The 23,960-nt window shown below is 45.6% G+C and overlaps 3 protein-coding genes across 3 annotated transcripts; all 3 read right to left on the minus strand.

The window, feature by feature from the left end:
- Window positions 1-9,983: 9,983 nt before the first annotated feature.
- LOC123405870 (putative ripening-related protein 7) lies at window positions 9,984-13,133 on the minus strand. The gene is made up of 2 exons (XM_045099396.1): window positions 12,945-13,133; window positions 9,984-10,331 (listed from the first exon to the last, which is right to left on the minus strand). Exons 1-2 carry the CDS (start codon window positions 13,131-13,133, stop codon window positions 9,984-9,986), a joined length of 537 nt encoding a protein of 178 aa, XP_044955331.1.
- Window positions 13,134-14,236: 1,103 nt separating this feature from the next.
- On the minus strand, window positions 14,237-16,389 carry LOC123405871 (putative ripening-related protein 6). Its single transcript, XM_045099397.1, has 2 exons — window positions 16,240-16,389; window positions 14,237-14,590 (listed from the first exon to the last, which is right to left on the minus strand). The coding sequence occupies exons 1-2, from the start codon at window positions 16,387-16,389 to the stop codon at window positions 14,237-14,239; spliced, it is 504 nt and encodes a 167-aa protein (XP_044955332.1).
- A 1,499-nt stretch (window positions 16,390-17,888) lies between these two features.
- LOC123405872 lies at window positions 17,889-23,709 on the minus strand. The gene is made up of 4 exons (XM_045099398.1): window positions 23,641-23,709; window positions 19,596-22,676; window positions 18,338-18,382; window positions 17,889-18,239 (listed from the first exon to the last, which is right to left on the minus strand). The coding sequence occupies exons 1-4, from the start codon at window positions 23,656-23,658 to the stop codon at window positions 17,889-17,891; spliced, it is 3,495 nt and encodes a 1,164-aa protein (XP_044955333.1). The 5' UTR covers window positions 23,659-23,709.
- Window positions 23,710-23,960: the final 251 nt, after the last annotated feature.

Raw genomic sequence — 23,960 nt, forward strand, 5'->3', positions numbered from 1 at the left:
TTCCACTCGACAACAGGCTCACAGAGCACTGAGACGTAGGGCTATTACCTCCACCGTAGAGGGGCCTGAACTCATACAACCTCGCCGTAGCTGGGACTCTGCCCATCCTTTTCGTACCCTACACATCTACTGTCAGGCTTATACCCACGACACTATTCTCACAAGTTCTATCGACCATCGATTCATCTCTCTCTCTCCCTCCCTCTCTCTCTCTCTTCTCTCTCTCTCTCCCTCTCTCTCTCTCTCTCTCTCTCTCTCTCTCAAATGTATGCAATATGTACATTTGCGTTGGTGGATCCTTGACAATCTCAGGCCCGACGAGAGTTTGCCCGGGGTCAAATGTCCATGTTAGTTTCTCCCCTCCCACCGTCAGCATTTCCTTGTCGCTAGGAGTTGTTTAAAAGTGACACCCGCCTCTATAGACATATTTTCAACCATCTCTTTAGCAACAGTGGGATCTATTACAACCTGGTACCCACATTGAGCGACTGGATCGATTGCATTGACTGTTCTCCTAGCTGGGGAATGGTTTTCTTGCTTTTTTAGGATAGATCGTTAGGCCTTTTTGATATGACTTGCAAATAGAGCGCTCATAGTCTGATTTTCTTTCTGGCGGAGGCGGTTTAGCTGTACGGTTTCTAGAGGTACTATCTTCGGTGGGGGGGGGGGGGAGGGGGGGGGTTGGTCCAAAATGGGCCTTCAATTCCTCCGCCACTTGGGCGTCTCTTTCCTTCGTGCTCTTCTCGTAAGCCGACTTCTTTTTGGCACGAGGGGAGGGTTTCTTCCCTAGCGCTCTCTTCCCCTTTGGACTCTGGTTCTTCATCAGAAAATGAAATGACCGCGTACTCTCCATGGGCTTCGTCTCGGGTGGCGGGGTGGAGTCGGCTGACGGGTGGCAGACTCGCGCTGGGCTCCATGTCGGGGTGGGATGGAGTCAACTGACACGGTGGCGGACAAGTGTTGCGCTCTGTGTCGGGTGGTGGGGTGGAGTGAGCTGACGCGGCAGACTTGGAGGGGGGGTGAGTGGCGAGGATGTGGGCCACACATCGTCGTCGTCGAGAACCAATTCTACAACTATTTAAATTCCTACTATTTAATGAACTTGAAATGAGTGAAGAATTAAACATGACACAATGTAACAATGTAACAATTAGTCTTTTACTCTTTTACGTAATCTTATTAGTTAGACAAATAAGTAACAATGTATATCTAATCTATTTTCCACTTTTTTGTACAAATGAGCACTAGAAACCTAATGATAGAGGACTATAATAGCAACATATTTATCAAACTTCATGAATTAATAATTACAAAATCACCTAAAAATTAAACATGGAACATGAGAATCACGAATGAGCAATTAGGAGCAGATAGCTAAACACATTGTAGTTTTCTAATCCGAAAGGAATTTTTTGTCTAAATTAATATATGAACAGAGGAGGGGGAAAGGAGGCCGGTGAACATGGCGTCGCCGCGCTCGGGAAGGCCGACGGCCATGGCACCGACTCGTTGAGGCTCCGCGAGGGTGTGGGCGAATAAAGAAAGGGGGAAGGAGGCCGGCGGAACTTACCGTGGGAGGAGGCCGGGTTGCAGCAGCGGCTCGTTGGCGTGTACGATGGGCTCGTGGAGGAGGCTGTGGCGGCCGACGTTGGGGGCGGCCACGACGTGGACGGTTTCGGGGGCGGCGGCAACTCCGGTAGTCTGGCGGCGACGAGGCAGGGGGAGTCGACGTCGGGTAGATCGATCGAATGGGAAAATTTGGGGTCGAAACGGGCGGGGATTTTATATTTAGGGACCTTTAGTCCTGGTTGGAGCTACAAACTGGCACTAAAGGGTCTTTAATCTCGGTTGGTGGCTCCAACCGGAACTAAATATGGGGTGCCTGGCCCACTGGCACGGACCTTTAGTCCCGGTTGTAGCCACCAACCGGAACTAAAGGTCTATTTTCGGCGACCCAAATTCCGAGCTGGAAGGGACCTTTAGTCCTGGTTGGTGACTCCAGCTGGGACTAAAGGCCTATTTTCTATTTTTTATTGTTTTTGTTTTTCATAAATAGGATAGTAATTTTAATTTTGAAATAACTATTTTTTATTATTTCCTATTTTCTATTTTTTACTTTTTATTGTTTTTGTTTATGTTTTTAAATTTGCAATAACTATTAGACTATTTATAGATTTTGAATGAATCTTTTTGGTTTAGGTAAAAAAACTACAAAATTTCAATTTGTGCTAGTAATTTTCAAATTTCCATATTTTAAATTTGAATTTTTCAAATTTGTGTGAATCACTAGTTTGTGAATAATTTTACTTTAAAAATTGATGTTTTAGTCATTCTTTTTTCTAATGTTTAATATTAGTGTGTATTATTATTATATTAAATTTATAATTTTTAGGTTATTAAAAAAATGAAATGCCTTGGTAAGAGATGAGTATTCGTCCGGAACCTTGATACTCCCTCCGTCTCGGTTTATAAGTCATCTTAGGTTGTGCACCGCAACCAAAACGGAGAGGAAAACGAGAGAAATTAAGGTTAACTTGCTAATTAATACCATTGCATGCAATGAATTGACCACTGCATGTTGTGCTAGTTAGTCTCAAATCATTAAAAGCATACACGCCACACGTCTCTTATTGGTTGATTCTATTACTCAAGTCAAAATACAAGAAACGAGGTAAAAGTTAATTCATCGTGCCTTAATATTTTGGGATTATTTGGTTTTTGTAAAATGACTTATAAACCGAAACGGAGGGAGTACTTCGAAAGGGATTGTCCAGTTTGTACAGAAAGTGCATCCTGTTTTTGCTGTAACCCTCTCAAATTTGTAGCACATGCCATATGGGTGAAATGATGATATCATGCCAAGTTTCAACCTTTTTAGAGTTCAGTTGTAGCGCTTTTCAATTTCAGGATCATTTAGCTAAAAAATCATTAAATGCATGAAAAATAGCAAATGAGGTGAGAAAGGGTTCAAAATTTATGAGGTGGATTTGAATGATGCATATTGAGGGCACAAAAACTCGGGAGTTAAAATAAGATTAAAAAATAAAATGCCTTTGTAAGAGATGAGTATTCGTCCGGAACCGTGATACTTCGAAAGGGATTGTCCTGTTTGTACAAGAAGTGCATCCTGTTTTTGCCGTAACCCTCCCAAATTTTTAGCACATGTCATGTAGGTGAAATGATGATACCATGCCAAGTTTCAGCCTTTCAGAGTTCATTTGTAGTGCTTTTCAATTTCAGGGTCATTTAGCTAAAAATCATTAAATGTATGGAAAATAACAAATGAGGTGAGAAAAGGTTGAATTTATTAGGTGGCTTTGAATAATGCTATTGAGGGCACAAAAAGTCTGGAGTTAAAATAAGATTAAAAAAATGAATTATCTTTGTAAGAGATGAGTATTCGTCCGGAACCCTGATACTTCGAAAGGGATTGTCCAATTTGTACACGAAGTGTATCCTGTTTTTGTCGTATCCATCCCAACTTTTTAGCACATTCCATGTTGATGAAATGATGATACCAATTCCATGTTTTCAGCCTTTTCAGAGTTCATTTGTAGCGTTTTTCAATATCAAGGTCGTTTAGCTAAAAAATATATTTAATGCATGAAAATAGCAAATGAGGTGAAAATCTCTAGTCCTGCTTTGTATTACCAACCGGGAATAATGACCTTCACATGGGCCGCAGTCTAACGCAACCCTGCTATCACCGTTTAGTCCGGGTTGGTAACACCAATCAGGACTAGAGATTACTAATAAACCGGGACTAAAAGCTTTTCTCACGAACCGGGACTAATGGTCACATTAGTCCCGGTTCAGAAGCAAACCGGAACTAATAATCCAAACGTAAAGTCTGTTTTCTACTAGTGATTGAAGCTTTATAGAAAAAAAAAAGGAAAAGTATCAAATTTGGAGTAATTTGAAGAAGAAAAAAAATACATACAGATCAGACTTATGCAAGGAAGCACATTATAACAGATAAGATGGTCTTACACATACTTATATAAGGAAGTTTATAGTACCATTACGAGCTTCACACTGATTTGCGCTTACATAAAGTAGACTACCCACACACACCATGCATATACGCATGCAAATTATTGAAGTTGAAACCAGATGGCTCGATTCGCCGTGAATGATCGATCTCGACAATAGACCAGCACCATATCTCAGAGTACATCCGACCAAGTTACGGACACCTCGCCGAGGCTGGTATCGAGCTGAAGTGCCTCCCACACGACGACAGACGTGCTGATCTCATCGTCGCGGCAGCCGTTCCCGGTGCCGCACTCATCCACGACCATAGCCTGCTGGGATATCCCGACTGAGCTCTTGATGTTGATCATCTTCCCGCACCTGAGGCCGTTCTCATACCACGCCGTGGTCAACGACACGAGGAAGAGGAAGTCGCTATGGTACTGGCCGTCGCACGCCGCTGGCCCGCCCTCTTCTCCTTGCTGGAACCCGTTCAACGACATCACAGCCGGGACGTCAATGGCCAGCCCGGCCGCGCCGGACACCTGCAGGAAAACAAGGATGCCAAGGATTACCACCGCCTTGCTAGTGCTCGCCATGTTTGATTCAGCGATAAGAGCCTCTTCTTGCTTGAGTTTATAAGCTAGCTTAATTAGCTTGCCGTTGCCCTCCGAGCGTGGTTTGCTTTCTCTCAAGGCTGTTGGTTGGAGGGTATTATGTAGGCTCGTGTTGCAGCCTGGAGACAAAGCAAGGTACGTAATCACAAACGTGAAGTGCATGCCGCCCTCGTGTGGCACATCAAAGAGCCTGCAGACAAAATAGGGATTCTCCCCTCGTAGCATTTCCTTGCCTCGTTAAGACCACGCATGTTATTGGATCTCGTATCTCCAAAAAAGGATCGAGTGTTGCAATCCAAGTTCAATATAATTAATGTGGCACAACAAACAATAAAATCAAGATGATCGAGGGAAAGATCAAGACAAGTGGGTGTAGTAATCTAGGCCGGTGTTAATTAAGAGGAAAATACACTTGGTCAAATAAGAGGGCATCCAAGTGGCGTCCAATTTGTATCTGCCACGTACTATCGCCAACAAAGATTTGTAGTCGTCTATGTGGCATAGATCGCAAGTTCAGTGTACCTATAAGGGTGGGAGTGACAGCCCTGATTTTCTCATTGTGGGTATGTACAAAATAATATGTGTTTTTAGTTTTTACTGGTAAAAGATTCTACCCGCCAGGCCGCCACAGTGAAATGGCTTTGTTTGTAGTCTGCTCTTCAGTGATAAGAAAAACTATATTAGTTTGCGATTATGTGTATACATGGTTTGCGAAGGTGGCCAAGGATATTTTTACCCAATATGTATGATTTTGTCGTCTACCCCACCCCCCTCGTAGCGCATCACCAACGGCGTCCTGCAAATCGGCCGCAAATGGCCATACCGAGGTGTCTGGGCATTTTTCCAAAGTTCTGTTTGGAAATAGGATATGAAAAGGAGACTATGAAAAATGCAGGAATTATATGTTATATAATCTTGTAGATTCACGTAGGATTCTGAAACGCGTGAGTCAAAAGAAATGAAGACATGATGTTTGAGTCAGAAGAAAGTTAGAAAGCTGCTTCCATTATTTTAGGATTTAAAGGAAAAAACGAAAACACCGAATTTGGGAGAATTTGTAGTTATAAGGAGGAAAATACAGACGAAACTTTCCGGATAATGTTCAAGTATATTGCCCATTGAGGATTGGAAAGTCCAAACTGGGATAGTCTTATACACAATGACATATTCCATCACAAACAAATTTACATTTATTGACACTAACATATTAGGAGATTATCCGCACACATCATGCATTTACATATTGTTAGAGTTGTGTCGAATATTGTGTACAAGGTAGGTTACAATTAGACTTGCAGTTGTATTATGTTTAGACAGGATATGGAGTCATGTCCAAGTAGGACACTTGTATCCTAGGCATCTCATATATAGCGGGGCTAGACACACGATGTAACCTATGCCAACATAATAGGACAAGCGCGCAGGGGGAGCCGACGGCGTGTGCCGGTGCCCAGGGCGGTCAGGCTGCGGTATTGTGACGGTGTCATGGGAAGGAGCGCCCGTAGTCATTGCCCCGAAGATGTAGCCATATCGGTGAACCTCGTTAACAAATCTCGGTGTCATGTTTGTGTGATTGTTTGATCCTCGGTAGATCAGCGGAGAGCCTCGGATTATTCTAACAAGTGGTATCAGAGCCCAGGTGCCCGGAATAAATCTCGATGGACTCACGGGTGGTCGGTCATGGTAGGTGGGCTGGAACGCTGGTGTTAGCGGCCCCATGGGTGACCGATGTGTGAGGGGGAGATTGTTGGGTTTAGTCCCACATCGGTTGTGGGAGGAGACATAACACGACTTATAAGGGTGAGGGTGTCCCCTCCTAACAGGCTAGTCTTTTGGGGGAAGAGGGTCAAAGTCTGTCATAAGTCAGTGTTGCTCTCTGGTTGGGCCTGTTGACGCATGTGGGTCGGAAACGCTGGTGTTAGAGAACACGTGATTGCATAACAAATGGTATCAGAGCAAGATTCGATTTGAGGTGGCGATTGTTGATCTAGAGGTGATGTTGCTGAAAGATAGGATCAATTCGTTATGATGTCCAACGATTAGGGGAGAAGAAGCCAATGGTGGCGAAATCTTCGAAAGATCGAAGGGACAGAAGCTGAAAGACGATGGGATCTGAAATCAGTTCAGCGAGATTGGAATTTAGAAGCAATCAGAAGCGGCGGCGGCGACTCGGATCGATTCCGTGAGCATGACACTTGGCGAGTTTGCATCGTGTTGGACCAGATGGTGGCGCACGCACACGGAAGTCAGTCTGGGCAAGCCACGCGGGCAGGCGCATGGTCGCACGTGGCGATGGCGTGTGCATAAAGATTAGTTTCAGCGGCGTCTAGGGCAGCATCGTACTCAGTCCAGCAGCAGCACACGATCGGCTGGCGCGTTTGGCACGGTTGGCAGATGGTCCAAAGGCCCATCGCACGAGAGGGTTGCGTTCTGGTGTGCTATGACGACCTTGGATGTGCAAGGAAGGACTTTGGTGCATGGGTTGCAGGCGCGCGGTGTAGTTCGTACAGGTTGTAGTCAGATATACGCATGGCTGAATTGTGCTAGGCGCTGGTACGCTAGTGGTTCAGGAAGGGCACGTGCAGGCCAGGGGTGCGCACATGCATACGAGATTTGTTGGAGAGAAAAAAAGGTTGGAGAGAAAAAAGGGCCACGCAACGGATTGATGCTATCCATCGATAGGAAGAGATAGGAAGAACTAGTTGAACCTACAGCTTACAGGAGCACGTGGTGGAGTTTGGAGATTTATTTCATTGATCTTGACGGATAAGTGTATACAGGAAGGCGCATGTAGTTGATTTTTTGGCTTTATTTCTTTGTACACAGGTTGTGTATGTGGATGGTAGCGTGAGGGTCTATAGTGGTGAGGATGGCGGCGTGCGTATAATGCTCGGAGGAGACTTGAGTGCGTCGTGGCAAGATCATGCATACATAGGGCGTCGAGAAATGCATAAAGATGTGCGGGTCCAACACGACGCAGGGTTGAGCATGGTTGCAGTCGGATATTTTTGGCTGGGTCGGACTAGCAGTCTGACGGATCGACGGGGATGTCGGTCAAAGCAGAAGACGGTGGTGATTTCAGCGACGATGACATAGGAGCGTGATGCTGATGGTGATCGACTTCTGGGCGTGAAAACACGCGGCGCAGGTCTGAGAACTTGTGCGGCTTCGACGGACTATGGCGCAGGGTTGATTCAAGGTTGTGTACACATGAGAGGTTGAAGTCGACAAGGCGTGGTGTAGCATGGCCAGCTACATGGAGTCATGTTGAAGGTGGATCTGGAGTCTAGCGGAAGACTTCACTCTGTGCCGATGGAGGGGCTACGGCGTAAGAATTCGGAGAATCGTAGCCTATTTCAGTGGGATAGCGAGAAATGCGTGGATCAGATTGGGTACCAGTGGTCTGATAGAGACGTGATACTCGGCATTGGTCAGTGATGATCGATGGTTCTCTAAAGTAGGGGTTGAGGCAGTGTGGGCTAGCTACCCGGGAGACTCGACCAGGACAATGGAGGCTCGACGCGGTGATAGCGGCGAGGCGTGCGGTAAGCACGGGACACGGCGACATACCAAGGCACTAATGGTCAGACTTGTGGTCAGACAAATTGTGCAAAGGATGCTGAAGCAGTGTTGGCGAGTATCGGATTCAAGTTGGTGACTGGGTCTATCGGTGCTAGTTGATGGACAAGAGTTGACCATGGAGAATCCGAGAAAGTGATGGAAAGTCTGAAATTGTAAAAAACGAAGAGAGTATATGACCGTATATTCTGTGGGGTGCATACGGCAAAGTGTGGATGACAAGTACAGAAGGAGGCGGAGTGCTATAGCTGTGGAACATGTCAGAGACTATCCGGAAAAAGGGTGAGACAACTGCGAATTTGACTCAGGGTGACACAAGGCGACGGTGAAATTCCTTCAAGTTTCACACGGACGGTCAAGAAAGAGCACGGATGTTGAGTTCAGATAACTCTTATATGTGGCATTCAATATATTGGTTGTTCACTTTCACGCAGGTCAGTGATCAGTGTGTAATGGCGTTGAACGGATACTCCGGAAGTTGGAAGCACAAAGTAGGGTAATAAGGAACTTAACTTTGCTCGAGGGTTGACTATGCAGAAGACAAGAAGGGACTACAGTTGCAGGTGGAGTCACGTGGAGTCTGGGAGTAGCAGTGGTGCTCATGGCGTATCTCAAGTCCAATGTACAGGGAGGTTTGACGCATGGACGAATCCAAGGTGGTGGAGAATATTCACCAAGGTGGAGTTTGTTAGAGTTGTGTCAAATATTGTGTACAAGGTAGGTTACAATTGGACTTCAGTTGTATTGTGTTTAGACAGGATATGGAGTCATGTCCAAGTAAGACACTTGTATCCCAGGCCTCTCATATATAGAGGGGCTAGACACACGATGTAACCTATGCCAACATAATAGCACAGGCGTGCAGGGGGAGCCGGCGGCGTGTGCCGGTGCCCAGGACGGTCAGGGTGCGGTATTGTGACGGTGTCACGGGGAGGAGCGCCGTAGTCATTGCCCCGGCGATGTAGCCATATCGGTGAACCTCGTTAACAAATCTCGGTGTCGTGCTTGTGTGATTGCTTGATCCTTGATAGATCAGCGGAGAGCCTCGGATTATTCTAACACATATGCATGTGGTTTGTTATTTCATTAAGAAAGACTTTGAAGAAAAAGCTGACACGATTTACCAGCACAAACAACCATTTCAATTAGACGTCCGACCAGGTGACAGGAGAAATGGTTCTCTAGATGCATTCCCCTTCTCACTAGCATGTTTCTTGTTTTGACCCTGTCATGGGCTATTAGCCAGAAGAAGATATCATGTTTCAGTCTACTAGAAGAACCCAAGATGTCCTGGAAGAAAATATGCTCCTCCTGATTCCCCAGGAAGTGTTTGTCCGTTGTCATTGATAAATAGCCGTTTCTTTGGACAAAGCATTGCTATTTATCTTTTCCAAAGGATTCAGGGTACGAATGGCCTCTACCAGCAGAAGAAATTGTTCATGTTCTTGTGTGGATAATGGGAGATGAATGTTTTCTGCCCGATCTTGTCTTGAAGCAAATTCTTCAACTGTAATAACATCATTAATAACAAAAGGATGGAGTATATGTATTGCTGGGTATACATTGCTCATCAAGGACACTGCTTACACGTTACAACAAAACACACACTGATTCACACTTAAATAGTACTATAATTAAGTAGATTACCGGCCGGAAGACATCATGCATGTACGCATGCATCTAGTTTGCCACATTTATTCGGCTACTACGTACGTTCAGGAGAGACTTTGAAGTTGAAAGCAGATGACACGTACGTGTAGAATATCATCCATCTTTTAGGCCTGTCACCAGCACAAACACTCGCTGCAGCTTCACTTAGACATCCGACCAGGTGACGGCCACCTCCCCGACGCTGGTGTCAATCCCGAAGGCATGCCACACGGCAGCCGACGTGCTGATCTCTGTGTCGCCGCAACCGTTGTCTGAGTCGCATTCGTCCACGACCATGGCCTGGACGGTGATCCCGCCCGCGCTCGTGATGCTGATCATCTTGCCGCAACGGAGGCCCGGCCCGTACCATACCGAAGTCAGTGCCACCAGATAGAGGGTGTCGCTGTGGTACTGGCCGTCGCACTTGGCCGGCCCACCCTCCTCTCCTTGCTCGAAGCCGTTCAGCGACATCACAGCCGGAAGGTTGTTTACCTGCCCGGCGACGCACGACACCTGCAGGACAACAAGAACGGCAAAAATCGCCACGACCTTGCTAGTACTCGCCATGGTAATTGAGCTGCTGTGCTTGCGTTTGTGAGCTAGCTTTCAGTTGGCTTGCCTTGTGTGCTTTCTCTCTGAGTTTATATAAGCCTCGTGCTGGAACCTGCAGACAAAACGAGGGGCGTACCTACACATGTTGCATGCCGCCCTCGTGTGACTCGTCACACGACTTGTGACAAAGTAAGGATTCTCTCCTCTCTTTCTTTAACAGATTCTTGCATCGTTGAGATCACGCTTGTTTTTTGGATTTCATGGAGCGAGGGCAACATGTCATAGGGAACTAGTATTGCTTCATCTTTTTTTTCTCAATATAGTACATTTTATAGAGGGCGTGATATATTAACTTTTATTCCCCGATGCACTGGTCCTATTGAGAGAAGGAGGAAACAATATTCCCTAACAGAAGGGGGGGAGTATATATTGATTTCTACTCCATGCAAGAACCAAACTCCCAAGTTCAAGCTAATTAATAGTACTAATCATCAAGCTAGATAAAGTTGTATATGTTTATTTTTTCTAAATGGTGTTTTTTACTGGCTCATAGCAGGATACAGTAATAATGAGTACACACTCGGCCTGGCATAATTACGACGCACACATGCAACATAACACATGCACACACACTAAAAATCATGACAACAAAAAGCAAAGTCATACAAGACCAAATCTATGCCTCGAAGGATGGAGAAGGACAAAAATCAAACCAATGAGAACAACAATTGAAGATGTACATCAATGACCAACCGCGCCAAGAAACTTTTGATAAACACAAGGACTACGAGAAGGGTTTTGTAAAAAAGTGACACCTTCAGAAAGGGAACGACGTACAAGAGCCATCATCGCCGGATCCAACTACCTAAGGCCAGATCGTGGGTTTTAACCCTGAACATCGATTCGGAGCAAACTCCAAGCAATGCCAACATCATCACAAAATTGTATATGTGGATTAGAACAAGCTCCTCATGCATGGTATTCCTATTTGTCCTAAAAAATGCAGTCACTTGGTTTTAGTCCTTCAAAAATAGATCCTTTGTCATTCTTCTACGACATGAATGGGATAGTGATCTTGTATGCTCCTTTACGTTGATGATACTAATGTGACCATCTCTTGTGAAAGAGGAGTTAATGCACTTTGAGATTTGCGTGATGATTTGACTTACATGATTTGTTACAGCTACATTATATTTGTGCAATTGAGGAGAAGAATGGGAGTAATGGAATTGTATTATCATAGGAAAAATATATTGCAGTTTTATTGAAAGCGGGCTGATTTGAAGGGTTGTAAACCAGTTTCCACACCTTTTCAATATCCGAAAAAATGTCACTGGCCCACCAAGGGGGAGGGTCTTGAGGAGAAGATTCCACCAGGCGTAGAAGCATAATTAATGCAATACAAAACTTGAGTCGACATGGCCAGATATATATTTCTCTGTTAATAAAGTTTGTCAACTTATAAATTATCCTACTATCATGCACTAGACAACTATGAAGAGAATTCTCAGTTATGTTAAGTATACATGGGATTGAAAGTTTTTCGTTCATATTAACTCTTGTGAGTACCTTGTTTGATGCAGATTGGGCAAGCTATAATAAGAGGTCAAGTAGAGGTTTTGCAGTATTTTTTTGGAATTACCTTATTTCATGTGTGCTCGTAGGCAAGTAATACTGGGCAGAGCACAAATCTCTAGCCAATTCCACAACTGAGGTAACATTTCATCCTAAGGTAGCGCACTATGGCGTGATACTCTTGGTGCAACATATACCTCTCAGCAAATACAATGTTCCACGCTAGAACAATGCATATTGAAGTGGATTGTCATTTTGTCTTTGAAAGTGTGGTAAATATATTATTGAATATTTGGTTTATAGCCAAAGGGGATTAGTAAGGCAACAAGAAGCTTTTCGGTGCAATCTTAATTTGAATATGTCGTGATTGAGAGAGGATGTTGAAATAATTGTAAATGTACATGCACATGTGTTCTGGAGATATAGCTAGTTCCTCGTAGTTGCAGATAAGACTTGAGATGCAATTGTAGTTTCTGAACATCCATCAAACCGTATACCTTAGCCGCTCAAGCTAATATAAACTAAATAATGTACCAGAGTTTCCCACGCCTCCATGTGCCCTAACCAGAAAAGGGATAGAAACCCTAGCTGCCTTTGTGTGCGAAGAAGAGAAATTTAGGAGTAATCATTAGAAGAATTACAAATAACCAAATTTACGAACAGATTTGTTGAATTACATTGCTGGATATGCATTGATTGCTCATTGAGGACTAGCAAAGTGAGATAATCTTACATACACTGACTTGTACCATTACAACATTCACAATAATTATGTGACATTTGCATATAAGTAGATAGATTATCCACACACATGCCTTATACATGTACACATGTACTTCATCCATCCCATAATATAAGATGCTATTGTATGAAATGTAGTCACATATTGAATATAATAACGTCTTATATATGATATGAGTCTCGGAGGGAGCAATTTACTACTATCATTTTTATTCAGCTATATATGTTTCAATTGACGTCCGACCAAGTGACGCTTACCTTGCCGACATTGGTGTCAAGCCTTAAGAACTTCCACACGACAGGCGACGTGCTGATCTCAATGTCACCGCATCCCTTCTCAGTGTCGCACTCGTTCAAGGCGATAGCCTCCACGCAAAGCATGTCCGATCTCCAGATTTCTATCTTCTTGCTGCAACGAAGGCCGGACCCATACCACTTGGAGGTCATACCGATACCAGAAAGAGGGCGTCACTATGGTACTGGCCATCGCAGCTCGCCGTCTCACCCTCCTCTCCTTGTTGGAAGCCATTCACCGACATTCCAACATCACAGCCGGGATGCTGTGGACTTGCCGAGTGGCGCATCACACCTGCATAAAAACAAGAATGTCGAGAATGGCCACAGGCATGGTTGTGCTCGCCATGCCGATCAATGACCGGACGGATGTGCCATGCACGTCGAACTGAGGATATATACTGATTTTCACTCCCTAAAGAACTTGCTCTGTTGGAAAATCGATGGAGTATATATAATTGGATGTGTGCATTGCTTGATGCAGAGGCTGAGAACATTCCTCTTTTTCGAAAATTCATGCATATTTCTCCATGCAGTAACCAAACTCCCAAGTTCATGAAAACTAATACTATTTCACTACAAATATGATCAAGGGTGTAAGAATAGGGAAGTATTGCTCATCGAGTACTAGCATGGGATCATCTTACCTACAGTGACTTATACCGTCACAAACAAACTTACAATGGTTGAAACTTACATATAAGCATATTATCGCTGCACATCATGCATGTACGTATGCATGTTGTTTGTTATTTCATTGGGGAAAGACATTGAAGTTGACAGCAGATGACTCGATTTACCAGCACAATTGCACAAATAACCGGCTCAATTAGACGTCGTACCAGGTGACAGCCACCTCTCCGACACTGGTATCAAGGCCGAAGGCATGCCACATGGGAGCCGACGTGCTGATCTCCGTGGCGCGCGCGGCAACCATTGTGCAAGCCGAATTTAGGAGAATTTGTAACTAATTATAAGGAGAAAAATACAGACCAAACACACGGAAGGATGTTGAAGTATATTTCTGGGTGTGCATTGCTCATCAAGGACACTGCTTAGTACGTTAAAGAAAAACACACATTGGTTGACACTTACATATAATTAAGCAGATTACCGGCACACATCATGCATGTAGTTTGTTACACTTTTATTCCGCTACTACATTGAGGAAAGACTTTGAAGTTGAAAGCAAATGACACGTGTACAATTTCACCGATCTTTAAGCCTGTCACCAGCGCAAACACTCCCTTGATGCTTCAGTTAGACACATCTGACCAGGTGACGGGCACCTCGCCGACGCTGGTGTCAATCCCAAAGGCACGCCACACGGCGGCCGACGTGCTGATCTCGGTGATGCCGCAGCCGTTGTCAGTGTCGCATTCGTCGACGACCATGGCCTGCACGGTGACCCCGCCGGCGCTCTTGATGCTGATCACCTTGCCGCACCGGAAGCCGGGCCCGTACCACGCTGAAGTCATCGCCACCAGCAAGAGGCTGTCGCTGTGGTACTGGCCGTCGCACTTCGCCGGCCCTCCCTCCTCTCCTTGCTCGAATCCGTTCACCGACATCAGTGCCGGGATGTTGTAGACATCCCCCGCGGCGCACCACACCTGCAGGAAAACAAGAATGCCAAAGATCACCACAGCCTTGGTAGTGCTCGCCATGGTATGGTTGAGTTTATAAGATAGCTTGCGGTTGGCTTGTCCTGGTTGTGTGATATCTCTCTGAGTTTATATAGACTCCTGCTGCAACCTGCAGACAAAGCGATTGACGTACTTACACATGTGCATGCGGCCCGCCCTCGTTCCACTCGTCATCCAAGCATGCAGACAAAGTTTGGATTCTCTCATGTCCTACTTTCAGACTCTTGCATTGCTGAGACCACGGTTTTTGGACTGCATAGAATTACGGCTATATCAAAAAATATACTTGATATGGGTGGTAAGCTATACATGATATCCAAAAAAAAATAAAGGCTCACCACTCAGGTACATGATATCCCAAAAAATACAGACCAGGAAAAAAATAAAGGCTCACCACTCAGGTAAATGATATCCCAAGAAATAAAGTGCACTGAAAAACATATCAAGGTTTGCCTATTTGTCATTTCAAACAGTTTCTCATCGAACGAGCACTCCAAGCCCACATATCCCTTCCGGGCATACAATTTGAGCATTTTTTTAAGGAAAGGAGGTTCAAACCCCCGGCCTCTGCATCAATCGATGTATACGTTCATTTTTATTAATTACTTAACATAGGTCTAACAAGAACATACATCAAATCATTCGAAGCCATCACTCACACCTACGAAACTCGATAATGTGGAGTGCTCTCATTTCCTATATCTAAAACCGGTGCCGTCACCGATCCATCCACATAACGTATCGGAACTCACAGTCGGTGCAGCAGACCTAAAGCGTACACCACATGCACACGTTTTAGACGCCGCCATCGTCATCAGGCCGCTGACCCATCTTCAGGAGAGAGATCTGTATCATCCTTGCCAGTCCGTCCATCCGTCGACGCCACCACGGCTCGACAGTCCAGACGCGAAGATTCTGGAAGATCTGTTGTGCGTAGCACCTGCCGACCAGGCATGACACAACGTAGCACCTGTCGGCCAGACATGACTTGACATCTCCACCGAAAGCTCCGTGCAAGATGATCGGCGCCAAACAGCACCACCGCCCTGCGCTCATTCGTCCAGACACGAAGATTCTGAAAGAACTGTCGTGCATAGCACCTACCAACCAGGCATGACTCAACGTAGCACCTGTCAGTCAGGCATGACTTGTCAGTTCCACCAAATCTTCAGGCCAGACGAAGCCGCTCCATCTCCTGCCTCTAACATCCAGCGCTGCTCCACAAACGATGCTCCCAAGAGAGAAACGACACTACAGTACCGCCATCGTCCGATCTGGAAAGTCAGATCTTAGGGTTTCCCCCGAAGCAGTGCCCACCACCAGCAGTCGTCCAGGACCCACATAGTGCCCACCACCACTCAGCCCGCAAGGCGACGCCTTCAGGAAGGTCACGACGTCAAGGATGCCGCCGCCGCCCATCGGAGTTAGGGTTTTCACCTAAGAGACAGTGAGGTAGGAAGTGGAGGAGCAGACGTAGACCGACGTCTCCAAGAAGAACAACGGCGCCCTTGAGCATCGTCGGCGGCGCGGCTGGCCAGGGCCGGCCAATGGGTTTCCCCTTATCTGAATCTCCTCCACCAGCTTCATCCGCGGCCACGCCGGCAACGCCAGGAAACCGCAGGAAAGAAGCACACCGCGGGTATCTGGATCAATGAAGATTCAATCTGAACAGTGAAGAATACCACCACCCCCGCGCTGGCCGACGGCGTCTGGGCGCCGGATCCAGAAGGATTTGACCCGAACTCGACGACGCACGCGACCACCATGTCTTGCCCCTCCCGCCGCCGCCACACCGCGCCGCAAGAACGAGCCCCAGCCCTCGACGCGCTCCGCACGCTGCCACTAGAATCCACATGCCGCGCCGCCGCACCGCACGCTAGTCCGGCGCCTCCTCACGAACGGCCGTCTCGCCCCAGCCATGTCGCGTGAAGGGGAGAGGATCCCGCCGCCGCCCTTGCCGGCGAGGCTTCGCCCGGCGACGCTGCTGGATGAAGGAGGAGCGAGGGAGGACCGGCGGCGCCGGCTAGGGTTACCCCCTGGTCGCCCACGGGGGCGACGGGAGACGGCGGCTATGGTTACGGGCTCCGGCTGTAGTGGATCGGATCTAGACCAGCGGGATCATGTGTCGGCCTGTCTACAATTTGAGCATATTAATCATTTTACCCCATTTGTATTGCAATTCAAATCTCAGTAAGAGGTTGAGGCCACCAAACAGACCTCTAGTTGTCCAACATAATATTGCAGCTGAAGTTAATTGAGGAAAACCCACATTCAACAATACACCATGTCCACGTCCATTCGCCCCCACCAATAAACATAACATATTTGTTCTCAAACTGATTGGCGAGGATATTCACCCTAGCTAGGCTTAAGGCACCAATCCATGTGGTTGGTATGTGCTTTAGTTTGGGTCATCTCGATTTGATGAAAGTTCCAAACCAACTGCATGCTAGATCCAGAGCTAACATCTCGAACCGTACCCTACCCACGACATGTAGGGAAATGAGGCACCGGATCGAGTCGACGACCTATGAGTGCATCCAACGTTAGATGGTAACAGATAATCAGTGCAGGAGATTAGTGCAATAGTGGTCTTGAAGAGGGGGGGGGGGGGGGGGGGGGGAATGGGCCATGAAGGTAGAAAATGTTGGCCTCTCTCTAGGCTGGCCTGCCCAAGAATTTAATTATTGCTCCCCCACTGCACATAATATGTCCAATAAATTTGGATGGCAGTCCAATATCAGAATTAGTGAAGCCCGAGGGCGTCATTTGTCAATCATTCATTTCCTATCTGATATATGGTCAAATGTCGACAACTTGCAATAATGGAAGTTTATGTGCATCAATCCCTGATGCAGAGGTTGTGGTTTTATCCTCCTTTTCAAAAATAAAAATACACTTATATGAAGACGGGTAGGCGGTAACAACATTGACACGTTAGAGATTTCATGCAAACAATTCAAAGTGAATGACCCAATTTACCGTCAACAACCTTATTCTTCAATGTAAACAGCCATTTCAAGTTGACATGCGACCGGTGACGAACAATTGTTTCAGTGGATACATTGTAGGATGTATGCACCAACTATTGCAGAGCACAGGGGTTTACCCTCTTTTTGGAAGAACTTGAAAAAATCATAGGAACGACGCACACATTAACAATTTCATGCATCCAACCCAGCTAAAAGACTTTCAAGTTTGAAGCAGGCAACTCCATTAACTTTGAACGATCTCGTCTAGTCATCTTCAAACAAACATAATCGTTTCAGTTGGTATCCGACCAGCTGACAAACACCTCGCCAACACCGGTATCGAGCCCGAAGGCCTTCCACACGGCGGCCGACGTGCTGATCTCATTCTCGCCGCAACCGCTCTCGCGGCCGCACTCGTCCACGACCATGGCCACCACATAGACCTCATCAGAGCTCCTGATGCGGATCGTCTTGCCGCACCGGTTGTCAGGCCCGTACCACATCGTACCAAGCGACACCAGGAACTGGTCGTCACTGTGGTACTGGCCGTCGCAGCTCGCAGGCCCTCCCTCCTCCCCTTTGTCGAAACCGTTCACCGACATCACCGCCGAAAAGGTGTAGGTCTGCCCGATGGCGCACGACACCTGCAGCAAAACTAGAATGGCAAGTACTGCCACAACCTTGGTAGCGTTCGCCATGGTTATTATTGAGCTTGCCCTGTGCCTGTGCTTTGCTTTCTTACAAGCTGTAGAGGCTGTTGGTTGAAGGTGTTTATATTTGCATGTACCTGCAGATAAAAGGACAGACAACATGCCACATTTGCAAGACGCCCTCGTGTTAATCGCCCAACAACGACTCCTCCAAGCCTGCTGGCTGCAGACAAAAGAAGGGTTGTGTGTTGGAGGTGAATGCCTCACCTCCCTTTAGTCTCTTTCTCTCGGCTGCTTCACACAGCTCACACAACACAAGAACACAGGCGACGAGAGTTTTTCCTCCCGCGCAAGCTCGACAAGCGTACCAACATGCCAATTGTTCACATACGTTTCAGACACATTCAACAGCGACTCACACCATCGGTGCACCCACACAGTGAACAGTAAATTCAAAAAAACATACCAAAGAAAAACTGAAACTTGATGGATGTGATTATGACTATGAGCAAATGTTTTAGGAGCTTGCAAAGTTTGGTCACAAAAAACTTCAAATGATATCCATAGCATAACCAAGTTCACAAGCACTTATGTGTATGTACGTAGGAGTATCTGCTTATTTCAAAATTCAAATGCATGCATAACAAAAACACACCAAAGTTAGATGCACGATGGAAGCGCACAACCAGATGCTTCTTAGTTCAAATCAAATACATGGCAAACCGTCATAAAAGTATCGGACCCATTGCAGCCACATAGATACAGGCTGATATGTTTCAAACCCATTGCAAACACACATCAATCCACACAAGCAGCTGTGCGGCCAGGTGGATGCGATGCAAGCCACCTCAGCAGAAAAGCCACACTTCAACGCACGCATTGCCAGGGTCTGGGCATGTAAACACAAGCGCATACCAGACAGCTTCTTATTCCAGAGGAACAAAGGCGAGCGAGAGCCACCAAAAGCTCGCGCCTAACACAACAACACACACCACAAAAGCCGTAAGATCGAGGTGATCTATTCTACTGCGTGATCGAGGTGATCTACGCACCTGAAGGCTGAAGCTTTTCCTTTCGTGTTCGAATTGAACACCCAGCCAAGAACCCGTAGGTGTATGACTATCCACGAGAGCACACGAAAAAGCCAAATGCATGGAGCAGCAGCAACCATAGGAGCACAACCATCCATCCAGGTCCCATGTCACGCTGGAAGAACGGTGTGGAATTCACCTATAAGCAGATGTGAGGGACAACAGAACGAAAAAGGGTTGAGTATTTGCATCTAAATGCGATCAGCGGTAGTGTAGAAACAAAAAAAAGATGGGATCATCAATGTTCATGCATACTTACCACCTGAGGGCGGATACACGGGGCAGTTTCTTCTTGTATCAACTGGTCAGGGTGGTGGCCAGCCTCCGCCTCCACGCACACATCCTTCTCGATCTCCATGTCACCGGTGGCCACAACCGGCAGCGGATGACGCAGGTTCCAGCATCCTCTGATCACGATGGTCTTGACTGACGGAGCAACCATCTTGAAGTCACATATCTGCTGCAGGTTCGGTAGGCCATGCAGGTGGATGGTGATCAGCTTTGGGAATAGTACACCCTGGACATCCATTTCTTCTGGGTACTCATTGTCCAATGTGAAGATATGCTTGAGGTCACTGCAGTGGATAATGTGGAGCGTCTCCAAGCTAGGGAAGGAGGGGAACCACACCGGGAGCACAAACTGGAGGTTGGGGCAGGAGCGCACATGTAGGTGCTGCAAACTTCTGAAAGAACCACCAGTGAAGTGGTAACCTTTACTACAGATCCAGCAGGCCATTAGGAGATGCGACACCCATAAGGTCTCTAATTCCTCCAATCCGTCCGGGGTCGTTTGGAAGACGGTGTCCACCTTGGAGCACCTCTCAACGCAGATGTGCCTAAGCTCGTTCCCCCAAAATGGGAGAGGCACAATAGCACGTACCGAGACATCATGCACATGCAACGATTCAGCGTATAAATCCATCAGGCCACCTAGACCTCGAAATTTGTCCAGTTCGTTCTCCACAAAATGGCTCCCGTCAGCAATCTCAACATGCCGATCCAACTTCATAGGCGGAGGCGGGAAAGGCTGCCTTGGGGACGAGGCATCACCAATCATGCTACTCTCATCGCTGTATCGGTGTACTGGAACAAGCTGATGCAGGCTCTCTTCTTCAGTATGACCAATCGTATCACTGCTTGGTGCTTCCGGTTCAAGAGGCCCAACAGACACATGTGAGGAGGTGATTTGGATATTAAAACAAACATCTTTGGGGCTATTCATCATACCATAATATATTAAAGGGTGCAATGACCGGACTAGCCTTGCATCAGTTATTATAGCATTCACCTGCAACTGGGAGGAATTAACTTCTTCAATAGTTGATGGATGACACCAAGTTCCAGATCGTGTGTCTATGTACAGCAACTCCAGGTTCAGATTTCCCTCAAAGTCACTCTTGCCTGGGAAATTTATTGCACGAAGGTGCTCACATCCTATAAGAAATAGTCGCTTGAGCCTTGAGACTTGCACCACCATAGTTTCAAAGTCTAGTATCTTGATTGAAGTACCAGAGAGGTCGAGCTCCACGAGGTTGGGTAGCCCACGCAAGAACAGATTTTCCAACCGTTTACACCCTGCTAAGGAGATCTTGGAGATTTTGATATCCCTATTATTTGTTTCGGCTACCGTAGATGGACGAGAATCTTTGAGAGGTAGTTCAATGCTTGGTGTCCATTCAAAAGCTGGGCCATGACCATCAAAGCTGAAGGACTCAATGGACGGAGGAAGCCCACCAGGTCCAGCAATGTTTTCCACCCCATCACAACCATCAAGTACAAGCACTCGAAGTCCACTCGCCTTTGACAGGCTTGTTGGCATAACTTTCATCTCAGTGTTACCTGATAAATCAAGTACCTCTATCCTTGTCTTATCCATGAAGGAGTTGTCAACATCCCGGGATGTCTCCCATCGACATGTTGGTTTGATTATTCGGAGCCTTTGGAGGTTAGGTAGCCGCCCTTGCAAGTCAGCGGTGTACTGCCAACACCTTGTTCCCTCTATATTGAGCTCTTTGATATTAGTCATGAGATCCATCTTTTCTTCAGATAATATTTCATTCCAATCTGTGTAACGAAGGTCTAACACCCATAGGCTATACAAACTTGCCCATTCTGTGGGATCCTCTCTGTCACCAAATTGGTCATCTATACAATGGTCTAGTCCAAGGAATCTTAGGCGATGGTTTTTTAGGAAAGGAGGTGCTGCAAAACTGAAGGCACAAAAACAAAGAACTAACACACCAAGGTTGTTGGAATGCTCAAACAAGACACTTGGTAACGGTGGTGGGTAATCCGATACATCAAATGTCAAGAAGAAAGATGATGTCGCTGCAGGTATAGTTTGCAAACCATGTAATTTCATATTCCTCGATATGACTGAAATCCAGCAGTATGGCCCTTCTTCATAGACATCATCTTCTTGAAGTATGAGAAAATGAGGCTCCATATGTTTCATGAACTTCCTAAGCACACCATCAACCAAAGGAGCATCACACTCCCAATTTAACTGTCCATGCAGTGCAACACTAATATCCCTTGCTCTCTCCTCTTGTATGATCCCATCGCACATCCAATAGCTGGAAGCATGAGCAACCCACTGAAAGGTGTGGAAGTTACAATGCAGGAATAACTGATAGAGACAACAATCTGCAACCATTGTTGGGTCGATATCCAGTATACATGGACTGCGAGCAACTATGGCAGCAACCTCTTCATGTAGTATTGCTTGAAACTCTGAACTTGTTAGTAGTTCTATGATTGCAGGGTGGATATAAACAAGAGTGTGAGTGTATCTTAGCTTGTCAGCTATCTCAGAACACCGGTAATTCATGGTCAGGAATCTTCTTTTGAAGGCCCATATCATCATGTTGTCGCCAAATCTTGCAAATGGGGGGCCAAAGGCTCCTACGTCAAACTCGACATCACTTCCATTAAGAAAAATCATCAGAAATTTGCTGCCCCTGAGGGTTTGATGAATCATTAGCCCAACACTGTCTATTCTATTCCTTGAACTTTCATCAACTCCACTAAAATCATCCTCTTCATCTTCCTTGTCTAGAATGGATATCACTGAGTGGTCAAGTTTCAGTTCCTCTGCAATTAATCTCTGCATTGCTCTTTCACTTTTCCACTCTGAACAGTCTATATAAATTGTTCTATCAAAGCATATTTCTGGAGCAATTATGACAGATGGAAGCACTTTCGCTATGGATCGCAGAACTGCCGACACCCCAAATCCAGACCAACCATTAAAATAAATGGTCCTTACACTGCGGTCCATCATTGGAAGAACTCGAAATATCTCCTCTCTCGCTTCATCGACATCTTTCGCAAATATCTCCTATAAAATAAAACAAGAACAGGGAAGAAACTATAAGTCAGTCAGAACACCTTTGCTAGCAACAATATTGGTTAAACATGTAACATTGTGTACTCTGAGAGTCTGAGTACTACCTCCATGTAACAATGTAGGTTGTTCAAGAGTTGGGCAGAATTAAGACTCTAGGTAAATTACCATATTAGAACTAGTAGTGGTGTACTCCTAATTATAAGGAGAAAATTTAAACAGGAAAAATAGGTAAAACAACACTGAAATTGGACAAATAATTTTGAGCAGCACGGGGGAGTGATATTTAATGGGGTTCAATGCGAACAAGCAAATGTAGGTCTTTGGAACACACATGAGTCACATCTATGGCATGCCAATTACATAGCAATTATGGTGAGGAATATTTAATAATCTACCTTTCGGTTATCGTCATAAATATACGTCCTTTTAATATTCTATTTTTTTGTCACAATATGAATCGTTCTACTTCCTCCGTTTCAGTTTATAAGGCTTGCACGTGTATCTAGGTCGTTAATTTGATCAATTTAATAAAAGACATATATTACAAAAAATATATCATTAGAAACTTTAGATGTTCTATTTTTTAATGATATAATTTTTGTGTTAAACAATATATTTTATATAAGTCAAATTGATGACCTAGATACACGTGCACGCCTTATAAACTGTGATGGAGGGAGTACATGCCTATGGGTTTCGGCTCATTTTGTTAATAGATAAATTGGTCCAGGAGTACTCTGGCATATATGACTCTTAGTAGTGATTGCAACACTATCTAGAAACCACGATGTTTCTTTACCCACTGTTCCCCAACCTAGTGCCCCCTTCCATCATGAGATCGAATAATATATGCATGACTTAGGGTTGATGTATAGAAAAATTAGCATACAATACCATGACATGCTCAACATAGGATAACTCGTAGCTAAAGAAAAAACATGGGCAACAATATTACCAATTTAGGAAGACTCATGATGAACTCCTCTGCCGAAGGCCAGGAGAGAATCAGTAGAAAATTTAATAATCTAACCCATCACCGAAGATTTCTTGCCAGCACCTACTCTTGCACAACAAAATGGCAATACATTACCTTTGTTCTTGACCGCTCTAAGAATTACTGCTACTCATCCAGCAGAATACTTGAAGGGAGCGAAGAAAGGAAGTTAGGAAATGCTGTTATATGCATGTGCGTACCTCAACAGGAGAAGAACAGCTTGAAGCAAAGAAACTTGGACTGAAATTTCTGAAATGGTCCGATCAACTTATGCTACACTG

This window comes from Hordeum vulgare, chromosome 6H (assembly GCF_904849725.1).
Source record: "Hordeum vulgare subsp. vulgare chromosome 6H, MorexV3_pseudomolecules_assembly, whole genome shotgun sequence".
NCBI classification, from domain to species: domain Eukaryota; kingdom Viridiplantae; phylum Streptophyta; class Magnoliopsida; order Poales; family Poaceae; genus Hordeum; species Hordeum vulgare.